General features: G+C 43.6%; 1 protein-coding gene across 4 annotated transcripts in view; it reads left to right on the forward strand.

The window, feature by feature from the left end:
- Positions 1–10170, forward strand: part of si:dkey-264d12.5 (coiled-coil domain-containing protein 30) — a 29073-nt gene extending 18903 nt beyond the window's left edge. Inside the window, exons 17-19 of one of the 4 annotated variants that reach the window (XM_039015544.1) lie at positions 2087–2223; positions 4710–4842; positions 9721–9853. In XM_039015544.1, coding sequence (XP_038871472.1) covers positions 2087–2223; positions 4710–4842; positions 9721–9741 — 291 coding nt within the window. In that variant the 3' untranslated portion in view covers positions 9742–9853. Of the gene's footprint in view, positions 1–2086; positions 2224–4709; positions 4843–9720 lie in introns of those variants that run through there. The other 3 variants (XM_039015543.1, XM_039015545.1, XM_039015546.1) reach the window with 3 other exon arrangements.
- Positions 10171–12857: the final 2687 nt, after the last annotated feature.

Here is a 12857-nt window from a genome sequence, read left to right on the forward strand (position 1 = left end):
GCAGGAATGTGGGGTGGCAGTCAGGAAACATTTTACAGGGGTGGCAGTCAGGAAACCTATTACAGGGGTGGCAGTCAGGAAACCTATTATTCATCTGGCTGTATATACGGCGGAGCTGATAGCCATTCTGTTGGCCTTGTAGTGGGAGTAGGAAGTCAAACCAGACAGAGTAGTTATTTGCTCTGATTCATGTGCAGTGTTGATGAGTCTCCAGTCCTTTAGCTCACGTAGCAGACAAGACTTGCTGTATGAGGTGCTACAAACCCATGGCAGGGTTAGACAGATGGGTATACAGAGAAGATTTACTTGGGTCCCAGCCCTTGTAGGGGTGGAGGGGAACGAGGCAACTGATATACTGGCTAAACAAGCACTTAGTAGTGAGGATGTTGTAGTTTCAATGATCGAGGCAGAAGCAAAAAGCCTGATATAGACAGTGATGGTGCAGAGATGGCAGGAGCAGTGGAATAGAGATAATAAGGGCAGGCATTTATTTCAAGTACAGAGGAAAGTCGGGGAGGGGAGGACGGCAGGAAGGGACAGAAGAGAGGAGGTTTTACAAGATTAAGGGTGGGACACAGCCAGTAGAGTAAGGGTGGGACACAGCCAGTAGATTAAGGGTGGGACACAGCCAGTAGATTAAGGGTGGGACACAGCCAGTAGATTAAGGGTGGGACACAGCCAGTAGAGTAAGGGTGGGACACAGCCAGTAGATTAAGGGTGGGACACAGCCAGTAGATTAAGGGTGGGACACAGCCAGTAGATTAAGGGTGGGACACAGCCAGTAGATTAAGGGTGGGACACAGCCAGTAGAGTAAGGGTGGGACACAGCCAGTAGATTAAGGGTGGGACACAGCCAGTAGATTAAGGGTGGGACACAGCCAGTAGATTAAGGGTGGGACACAGCCAGTAGATTAAGGGTGGGACACAGCCAGTAGATTAAGGGTGGGACACAGCCAGTTGAATAAGGGTGGGACACAGCCAGTTGAATAAGGGTGGGACACAGCCAGTAGATTAAGGGTGGGACACAGCCAGTAGATTAAGGGTGGGACACAGCCAGTTGAATAAGGGTGGGACACAGCCAGTTGAATAAGACTTTAAATATGATAGGAAAGCATCCAACAGGAAAGTGTGATTATTGACAGGAAACAGAGACAGTGGAGCATGTATTGCTACAGCGTGGGGAGTATCAGAGGGAAAGGGAGAGGCTGACATCTAGTATGAGGGAGAAGGGGATACAGGAAATTAGTTCAAAGAGTATATTGAGTAGAACGTAATTAGATATAGTCTAAAATATTTTGTTATTTTAAGAGCAACGGGGCTGGCAGGCAGGATTTAGTTTCTCGCTGTCTCTGGCCCACACTCTAGTGCAATAGTTGGCGGTAATGCACCATAACGTTTGATGCCAACCACCGATAAACCCCACCGAATAAGAAGTAGATGTGCATTGTTCTGTTTTTGACATTTTTATGAAAAGGCATTTTCATAGAAAGACTGAATTTCGATTAAGATCATTGTTAGTTGCAGCCCTACAATGAATTTGTTTTCATTAAGTAATTTAACTGCCTGTCTGCCAAATGTCATAAGCTTTGACCAAGTTTTTATCTAGCTAGCGAATGATGATGCCAACCGCTAGCTAGCAAGCACTGGCAGTATCGGATAATGGAGAGTGAATTAAATGATTTCTTCATGATCTTCCTAGCTAGTTATCTAGTTGTGGCTATCTAGCTAAACTATGAGCCAGGACATTATACAAATTCTAGCTAGCTAGCAACATTAGCGCAGCAGAGCTAGTTTTGGCTATCTAACAGAACATGGACATACCAATGGAAACAAAGCAAGCAACGCTACAACCCATTCTGGCCTGGAGTATTTTAACCAGGCTGACGGCCGATGTACTGTGCTATTTGAACACACACAAAAATGACTGCCGACATGCTGGGCAGAGGTGCCAAGTACCACGGCCAACAGTCTTGGTGGTCTGTCCAAGCCCTAAATCTGCTGCTCCCTCATGTCACACACTCTGGACAATGCCAATTGATGCCATGTATGCAAAACGGAACTAAGGAACTTTCTCTGTTTTCTCTAGGAGAAAGAGATGATAGTGAACATGAATGAGGAAAATCGGAAACTGCTGGCAGAGAAGAGGGATCTGCTCGGAACACTGAATGATGTGGAGGAGAAAACAAACAAGAGTGTGCTTGCTGCCACTACAGCTCAATGCAGGTATTCAGAACCCCCCCAATAACACCACTCAATACAGTACTGAACCCCACCAATGGTACTAAACACAGGCACTACTAATTGCCTCCGATTTAGCACAGGAATAAGAGTACAGCTCCACCATTTAGAACAGGAATGAGAGTACAGCTCCACCATTTAGAACAGGAACGAGAGTACAGCTCCACCATTTAGAACAGGAACGAGAGTACAGCTCCACCATTTAGAACAGGAACGAGAGTACAGCTCCACCATTTAGAACAGGAACGAGAGTACAGCTCCACCATTTAGAACAGGAACGAGAGTACAGCTCCACCATTTAGAACAGGAACGAGAGTACAGCTCCACCATTTAGATCAGGAATAAGAGTACAGCTCCACCATTTAGAACAGGAACGAGAGTACAGCTCCACCATTTAGAACAGGAACGAGAGTACAGCTCCACCATTTAGAACAGGAATGAGAGTACAGCTCCACCATTTAGAACAGGAACGAGAGTACAGCTCCACCATTTAGAGCAGGAATGAGAGTACAGCTCCACCATTTAGAACAGGAATGAGAGTACAGCTCCACCATTTAGAACAGGAACGAGAGTACAGCTCCACCATTTAGATCAGGAATGAGAGTACAGCTCCACCATTTAGATCAGGAACGAGAGTACAGCTCCACCATTTAGAACAGGAACGAGAGTACAGCTCCACCATTTAGAACAGGAACGAGAGTACAGCTCCACCATTTAGAACAGGAACGAGAGTACAGCTCCACCATTTAGAACAGGAACGAGAGTACAGCTCCACCATTTAGAACAGGAATGAGAGTACAGCTCCACCATTTAGAACAGGAATGAGAGTACAGCTCCACCATTTAGAACAGGAACGAGAGTACAGCTCCACCATTTAGAACAGGAACGAGAGTACAGCTCCACCATTTAGAACAGGAACGAGAGTACAGCTCCACCATTTAGATCAGGAATGAGAGTACAGCTCCACCATTTAGAACAGGAACGAGAGTACAGCTCCACCATTTAGAACAGGAACGAGAGTACAGCTCCACCATTTAGAACAGAAACGAGAGTACAGCTCCACCATTTAGAACAGGAACGAGAGTACAGCTCCACCATTTAGAACAGGAACGAGAGTACAGCTCCACCATTTAGATCAGGAACGAGAGTACAGCTCCACCATTTAGAGCAGGAACGAGAGTACAGCTCCACCATTTAGAGCAGGAACGAGAGTACAGCTCCACCATTTAGAACAGGAACGAGAGTACAGCTCCACCATTTAGAACAGGAACGAGAGTACAGCTCCACCATTTAGAACAGGAACGAGAGTACAGCTCCACCATTTAGAACAGGAACGAGAGTACAGCTCCACCATTTAGATCAGGAACGAGAGTACAGCTCCACCATTTAGAACAGGAACGAGAGTACAGCTCCACCATTTAGAACAGGAACGAGAGTACAGCTCCACCATTTAGAACAGGAACGAGAGTACAGCTCCACCATTTAGATCAGGAACGAGAGTACAGCTCCACCATTTAGATCAGGAACGAGAGTACAGCTCCACCATTTAGAACAGGAACGAGAGTACAGCTCCACCATTTAGATCAGGAATGATAGTACAGCTCCACCATTTAGAACAGGAACGAGAGTACAGCTCCACCATTTAGAACAGGAACGAGAGTACAGCTCCACCATTTAGAACAGGAATGAGAGTACAGCTCCACCATTTAGAACAGGAACGAGAGTACAGCTCCACCATTTAGAACAGGAACGAGAGTACAGCTCCACCATTTAGAACAGGAATAAGAGTACAGCTCCACCATTTAGAACAGGAATAAGAGTACAGCTCCACCATTTACAACAGGAATGAGAGTACAGCTCCACCATTTAGAACAGGAATAAGAGTACAGCTCCACCATTTAGAACAGGAACGAGAGTACAGCTCCACCATTTAGAACAGGAACGAGAGTACAGCTCCACCATTTAGAACAGGAACGAGAGTACAGCTCCACCATTTAGAGCAGGAATGAGAGTACAGCTCCACCATTTAGAGCAGGAATAAGAGTACAGCTCCACCATTTACAACAGGAATGAGAGTACAGCTCCACCATTTAGAACAGGAATAAGAGTACAGCTCCACCATTTAGAACAGGAACGAGAGTACAGCTCCACCATTTAGAACAGGAACGAGAGTACAGCTCCACCATTTAGAACAGGAACGAGAGTACAGCTCCACCATTTAGAGCAGGAATGAGAGTACAGCTCCACCATTTAGAGCAGGAATAAGAGTACAGCTCCACCATTTACAACAGGAATGAGAGTACAGCTCCACCATTTAGAACAGGAATAAGAGTACAGCTCCACCATTTAGAACAGGAACGAGAGTACAGCTCCACCATTTAGAACAGCTACTGAACCTCCTGTAGTGTTGTTAAGTGTTGGATGTTTCTGTGGAGTGTAAGTGTGGTGTTTCCTATCGTTTCCTTCTCCAGTGTGGATTTCCTGGAGAAGGAAAGCAAGCACTTACAGGACACCATAGTGGAGATGTCCGGTCTGATTCCTAATGGAGCAGCATTGCAGCGCGCTCTACAGAATCTCCGTAAAGCACGCAGCGCAAATGTACAGGTACATTGGGTGGCGTAGATGATATTTTTTTACCTTTTTATTTAACTAGGCAAGTCAGTTAAGAACAAATTCTTATTTACAATGACGGACTAGGAACAGTGGGTTAACTGCCTTGTTCAGGGGCAAAATGACAGATTTTTACCTTGTCAGCTCGGGGATTCGATCTAGCAACTTTTCGGATATTGGCCCAACGCTCTAACCACTAGGCTACCTGCCACCTAGAAATGTGAATTGTTGTTTAAGTTGTCAAAGTATCAACCTATTTAGATTTCGCATAGTCTGTATTCTTGGAAAGCCAGTCATAATTGGGCTTCATACTTAGCGGCGTTAAAGTTGTAATCTGCAGTTCAAACAATAACAAAGTGGCTCACCCTGCCACTGATTTGGTAAAAAGCTCAGGGATGAGGCAGGAGAAATGTAACCACTCAAATTCATAGACAGAGCTATGGATGCAAGGCCTGACCATACATTGTACATGTTGTTGTATTGTGTTTAAAATGATCAAATAAATCAACAACAAAAAAGCTACCAAAATTACATTTTAACCATGTTTTCAGGTTATACATTCTTCATCATCAAAGGAGTAAAACAATATTGTTTTGGTGCCTGATGGTGTCAGACAATGCAGCTAAGCTCATGAGGAATTTATAAGTTGTATTCTTCAAGAATCAATAGGGCATATATTTTGAATTTAAAATAAAATATGTAGCAATCACAGATTCCCTTAAAGGGGCAATGTAGCTGCTTGTTAAAGTGCAATTCCACCACTTTACAACGTCATATTCATTATCTCCAGCACAATACCAGTGTCTACATACAGTTGAAGTCGGAAGTTTACATACATTTAGGTATGAGTCAGTAAAACTCGTTTTTCAATCACTCCACAAATTTCTTGTTTACAAACTATAGTTTTGGCAAGTCGGTTATCTACTTTGTGCATGACACAAGTCATTTTTCCAAAAATTGTTTACAGACAGATTATTTCACTTATAATTCACTGTATCACAATTCCAGTGGGTCAGAAGTTTACATACACTAAGTTGACTGTGCCCTTAAACAGCTTGGAAAATTCCAGAAATGATGTCATGACTTTAGAAGCTTCTGATAGGCTAATTGACATCATTTGAGTCAATTGGAGGTGTATTTGTTGATGTATTTCAAGGCCTACCTTCAAACTCAGAGCCTCTTTACTTGACATCATGGGAAAATCAAAAGAAATCCGCCAAGACCTCAGAAAAAAATTTGAGACCTCCACAAGTCTGGTTCATCCTTGGGAGCAATTTCCAAACGGCTGAAGATACCACGTTCATCTGTACAAACAATATTACGCAAGTATAAACAGCATGGGACCACGCTGCCGTCATACCGCTCAGGAAAGAGATGCGTTCTGTTTCCTAGAGATTAACGTACTTTGGTGCGAAAAGTGCGAATCAATCCCAGAACAACAGCAAAGGACCTTGTGAAGATGCTGGAGGAAACGGGTACAAAAGTATCTATATCCACAGTAAAACGAGTCCTATATCGACATATCCTGAATGGCCGCTCAGCAAGGAAGATGCCACTGCTCCAAAACCGCCAGAAAAAAGCCAGACTACGGTTTGCAACTGCACATGGGGACAAAGATTGTACTTTTTGGCCTCTGGTCTGATGAAACAAAAATAGAACTGTTTGGCCATAATGACCATCGTTATGTTTGGAGGAAAAAGGGGGGCGCTTGCAAGCCGAAGAACACCATCCCAACCATGAAGCACGGGGGTGGCAGCATCATGTTGTGGGGATGCTTTGCTGCAGGAGGGACTGGTGCACTTCACAAAATAGATGGCATCATAAGGTAGGAAAATTATGTGGATATATTGAAGCAACATCTCAAGACATCAGTCAGGAAGTTAAAGCTTGGTCGCAAATGGGTCTTCCAAATGGACAATGACCCCAAGCATACTTCCAAAGTTGTGGCAAAATGGCTTAAGGACAACAAGAAATTGTGTGCGAGCAAGGAGGCCTACAAACCTGACTCAGTTACACCAGCTCTGTCAGGAGGAATGGGCCAAAATTCACCAAACTTATTGTGGGAAGCTTGTGGAAGGCTACCCAAAACGTTTGACCCAAGTTAAACAATTTAAAGGCAATGCTACCAAATACTAATTGAGTGTATGTAAATTTCTAACCCACTGGGAATGTGATGAAAGAAATAAAAGGTGAAATAATTCATTATCTATACTATTATTCTGACATTTCACATTCTTAAAATAAAGTGGTGATCCTAACTGACCTAAAACAGGGAATTTTTACCAGGATTAAATGTAAGGAATCGTGAAAAACTGAGTTTAAATGTGTTTGGCAAAGGTGTATGTAAACTTCCGACTTCAACTGTATGTGAAAACAGCGCGTTTCTATCAAATAAAAGTTATTGCGAATGTAGCGAAATGCTTGTGTACCTAGCTCCAACAGTGCAGTAGTATCTAACAGTGCAGTAGTATCTAAAAATGATTCACAACAATACACACACATCTAAAAGTAAAAAAATGGAATTAAGAAAAATATAAATATTAGATTGAGCAATGTCGGAGTGGCATTGACTAAAATACAGTATATACATATGAGATTGGTAAAGCAGTATGTACACATTTAAACATTATTAAAGTGATTAGGGGATTCCAAGTCTGTATATAGGGCAGCAGCCTCTAAGTTGCAGGGTTTCGTAACTGGGTGGAAACCGGCTAGTGATGGCTATTTTACAGTCTGATGGCCTTAAGATAGAAGCCATTTTTCAGTCTCTCGGTCCCAGCATTGATGCACCTGTACTGACCTTGCCTTCTGGATGATAGTGGAGTGAACAGGCAGTGGCTCTGATGGTTGATGATCTTTTTGGCCTCCCTGTGACATCAGGTGCTGTAGGTGTCCTGGAGGTCAGGTAGTTTGCCCCCAGTGATGCGTTGATACTGGCCGACAGGATGCTCTCAATTGTGCATCTGTAAACGTTTGAGGGTTTTAGGGGCCAGGCCAAATTTCTTCAGCCACCTGAGGTTGAAGAGGAGCTGTTGCGTCTTCTTCACCACACTGTCTATGTGGGTGGACCATTTCAGATTGTCAGTGATATGTACGCAGAGGGAATTGAAGCTTTCTACCTTCTCCACTGCTGTCCCGTCGATGTGGATAGGGGCGTGCTCTCTCTGCTGTTTCCTGAAGTCCACAATCAGCTCCTTTGTTTTGTTGATGTTGAGTGAGAGGTTATTTTCCTAGCACCACTTTCCCAGGGCCCTCACCTCCTCATCATTGTTGGTAATCAGGCCTACTGCTGTTGTGTCGTCGACAAACTTGATGATTGAGTTGGAGGCTTTCGTGGCCATGCAGTCATGGGTGAACAGGGAGTACAGGAGGGGGCTGAGCACGCACCCTTGTGGGGCCCCTGTGTTGAGGATCAGCATAGTGAAGGTGTTGTTTCCTTCCTTCACCACCTGGGGTCGGCCCGTCAGGAAGTCCAGGACCCAGTTGTATAGGGCGGGGTTCAGACCCAGGGCCCCAAGCTTAATGATGAGCTTGGAGGGTACTATGGTGTTGAATGCTGAGCTGTAGTCAATGAACAGCATTCTTACATAGGTATTCCTCTTGTCCAGATGGGATAGGGTAGTGTGCAGTGCGATGGCGATTGCATCGTCTGTGGATCTATTGGGGCGGTACGCAAATTGAAGTGTGTCTAGGGTATCAGGTTAGAGAGGTGATATGATCCTTAACTAGCCTTTCAAAACACTTCATGATGACAGAAGTGAGTGCTACGGGGCGATAGTCATTTAGTTCAGTTAACTTTGCTTTCTTGGGTACAGGAACAATGGTGGACAACTTGAACACTCCAGCCAGCTGGCCTGCGCATGCTCTGAGTACACGGCTACGGATGCCGTCTGGGCTGGCAGCCTTGCGAGGTTTAACATGCTTAAATGTCTTACTCACGTCGGCCACAGAGAAGGAGAGCCCACAGTTCTTGGTAGCGGGCCGCATCGGTGGCACTGTGTTATCCTCAAAGCGGGCGAAGGCGTTTCGAGAAGTTGAGTAGCAGTTGGCCAATGTTTTACCAGCGCGAGTACGACATACAGTCGATGTGTTGGTAGAACTTCGGTACCGTTTTCCTCAAATTTGCTTTGTTAAAAAGAGAAGGTCCTAAAAATGCATCTGAGACATCACAGGGTAGGATTAAAAGTAAGAAAAACAGTGATTTTCAAAACCTGCAATGAGTTTCTAGCAAAACGGAGGTTATTTTCTTATTCCCCACGTCACTGTGAATCGGATAGAAATGCACTGCTTTCACACGTAGACACTGGTATTGTGCTGGAGATAATGACAATGAGGTTGAATCAAGATGGAATCGTACTTTAAGGTAGTCAACAAACAACTCCAGTTGTGCGTTCAACATTCTCATGCTTCCACATGTTTTCATGAGCCTAGACTTACCCTGGATGCATTCTTGCTATATGGAATTTATTTGATGCACTGCACAGAACAGAGAGAGTTTAATTGATTGTGTGTGTGTATGATGATGGATAAAGTTGTGGCTGGAGAGTGCTAGCTCGGTGTGCAGGATATGGTTCAAAGTGAGGTTGACTTGGAGGTGGGATTTTGCCTCACCATAACATGCCACATTTCCTTCTTTAAAAAAAAAACAGGACTCGAAGAAAATGTCTCATTTTGAGAGCATACTGCTAACGTCTAGCCTTCTGGAAACCAGGTAGAGAAACTTCACCGTTCTGATTCTGTTCTCGTTTTGTTCCAAACCGCCATTGTCATGAAAGGATACTGTGCTCACTTTAACAGAGCATCTTACATGCAATCTTTGTTGCACTTTCCTCAAAGTAAGACAGTGTATTGAATGTTTTCTGTGGTCAACAGAGTTCTGCCTGGAGCATTTGACATGAGAAGCCATTTGGACAACATCTATAGGAGCAAGGCCAGTCACACAGAGGAAGCCACCTCTCCACGCTCTTCACTCACCTCTCCACGCTCTTCACTCACCTCTCCATGTACTTTACTCACCTCTCCACGCTCTACCCTGACCATGCAGCCTGTGGAGATGGGCTATCTGAACCTGACCTCATTCCCAGGGGTGTGGGACAGCAATCTGAACCTGACCTCCCCTCTGACCAGGGCTGACCACAACTTCTGACGCACTGAGCTCGGACAGTGACGAGGTGTGAGGACAGATGGGCAGATACAGCCAAACTTAAGAAGGGAATGCTGCAATGAATAATACCATGACAGGACTAGTTGTTTTATTTTTATATTACATATATTCTATGCATTGTGGTTTAAGTCTATTAAAGTGAATTTTGTGTCATGATATAACTTTTGTGATATTTTCACATTGTCAGTATTTAAAGGGGCAATCAGCAGTCGCTACGTCCATTTTTGGACTTAAATGAATGATATATTCTTGAAGAATCAATGGATACATAACAAATGCCTCTTGAGCTTAGTTCAACTGTCATACAACTGCTTGTTTTACTCCCAACGTTTTTAAACAAACACTATATAGCCTCAAAGCATGGTTAAAACTATAATTTTGATATCATGGATGGTCAATCCTTGCATCCATAGCTCTGTCTATAAATTTGAGAGGTCAGATTTCTCCAGCCCCATCCTTCAGCTTCTTACCAAAACAGGTGGGCAGCACGCTTTGTTATTGTTTCAAATGCTTATTGCCGCTTTAAGTTTAAACCAAGGAGATGAACTAGTATTACAACAATATTTAGACTTAGAAAACGAGCAATAACTTGTTAAAATAGGTGTATATAAGATAATTTGTCAAAAAAAATCGAGAATATCACCGTTTTCAATTCTGCCCACAAGGGACCGTTGCCTGGCACTGCTGGCAGCACCCACATCGTCCCGAGCACAGCTGCACCTGTGCTGCAGTGCACGCTATCCAATCGTAGCAGCAGAACCAACCTACTGTCCCCCCCATTTCTTTACAGAAAGAACTACCAATCGTCACCAATGTTATATTGTAAGAGCAAGACTTGTTCTTTATAAACAGTTTGGTTTTCTTACACCACCCCCCCTAAATAAAACATCTAAACATTCCTGAGCTAACGTTAGCATCACAAAACACACTTATTCCTTTAACCAAGGTCAGAGATTGTATTGTGGCTTGGGATGTGTGGTGGAAATTCTACCTTTAACTAATGAGAGGAAAAATCTATAATCAATCAATTACTTTTATTAAAAACGTATTCTAATGATGAGGCTGGTCACACCACCCACGCAGGTGAAATGGAGTGAGAGCCTCCTGTACAAATAGTACAGGACTATTTACAGTGGCTTGCGAAAGTATTCACCCCCTTGGCATTTTTCCTATTTTCTTGCCTTACAACTTGGAATTAAAATAGATTTTTTGTGTGGGTTTGTATCAGTTGATTTATACAACATGCCTACTACTTTGAAGATGCCAAATATTTTTTTATTGTGAAAACAAACAAGAAATTAGACAAACTGAACTTGAGCGTGCATAACTGTTCACCCCCCAAGTCAATACTTTGTAGAGCCACCTTTTGCAGCAATTACAGCTGTAAGTCTCTTGGGGTATGTCTCTATATGCTTGGCACATCTAGCCACTGGCATTTTTCAAGGCAAAACTGCTCCAGCTCCTTCAATTTGGATGGGTTCCGCTGGTGTACAGCCATCTTTAAGTCATACCACAAATTCTCAATTGGATTGAGGTCTGGGCTTTCCCTAGGCCATTCCAAGACATTTAAATGTGTCCCCTTAAACCACTCGAGTGTTGCTTTAGCAGTATGCTTAAGGTCCTTGTCCTGCTGGAAGGTGAACCTCCGTCCCAGTCTCAAATCTCTGGAAGACAAACAGGTTTCCCTCTAGAATTTCCCTGTATTTAGCACCATCCATCATTCCTTCAATTCTGACCAGTTTCCCAGTCCCTGCCAATGAAAAACTTCGGCATGATGCTGCCACCACCATGCTTCACTGTGGGGATGATGATCTCGGGGTGATAAGGTGTTGGGTTTGCGCCAGACATAGCATTTTCCTTGATGGACAAAAAGCTCAATTTTAGTCTCATCTGACCAGAGTACCTTCTTCCATATGTTTGGGGAGTCTCCCACATGCCTTTTGGCTAACACCAAACATGTTTGCTAGATTTTTTCTTTAAGCAATGGCTTTTTTCTGGCCATTCTTCCATAAAGCCCAGCTCTGTGGAGTGTACGGCTTAAAGTGGTCCTATGGACAGATAATCCAATCTCCGCTGTGTAGCTTTGCAGCTCCTTCAGGGTTATCTTTGGTCTCTTTGTTGCCTCTCTGATTAATTCCTTCCTTGCCTGGTCTGTGAGTTTTGGTGGGCGTCCCACTCTTGGCAGGTTTGTTGTGGTGCCATATACTTTCCATTTTTTTATAATTATTTAATGGTGCTCTGTGGGATGTTCAAAGTTTTGGATATTTTTATAACCCAAACCTGATCTGTTCTTCTCCACAACTTCATCCTTGACCTGTTTGGAGAGTGCCTTGGTCTTGGTCTTGGTCATGGTGCTTCTTGCTTAGTGGTGTTGCAGACTCTGGGGCCTTTTAGAACAGGTGTATATGTACTCAGATCATGTGACACTTAGATGGCACACAGGTGGACTTTATTTAACTAATTATGTGACTTCTGAAGGTAATTGGTTGCACCAGATCTTATTTAGGGGCGTCATAGCAAAGGGGGATTTTTCACTTCAATTCAACAATTTTGACTATTTTGTGTATGTCCATTACATAAAATCCATTTAAATGACCGGTTGTAATGCAAAAATATAGGAAAAATGCCAAGGGGGATGAATACTTTTGCAAGGCACTGTATATAGTCAAGCTACCCCATGCAAGCATCTGCAAAACACGTGACCCTATGTACTGTATGTGTTTGCGAAGGGAGACCACTGTGTGAAAAGGTTGCCTCAGTCTGTCACAACTGAATGAGGACAACAAGGGCCAGAATGACAGGAAGTCCCTCCAAACATACTTTCTTTCTCAAACAGCAGCGCAAC

This window comes from Salvelinus namaycush, chromosome 20 (assembly GCF_016432855.1).
Source record: "Salvelinus namaycush isolate Seneca chromosome 20, SaNama_1.0, whole genome shotgun sequence".
NCBI lineage: Eukaryota > Metazoa > Chordata > Actinopteri > Salmoniformes > Salmonidae > Salvelinus > Salvelinus namaycush.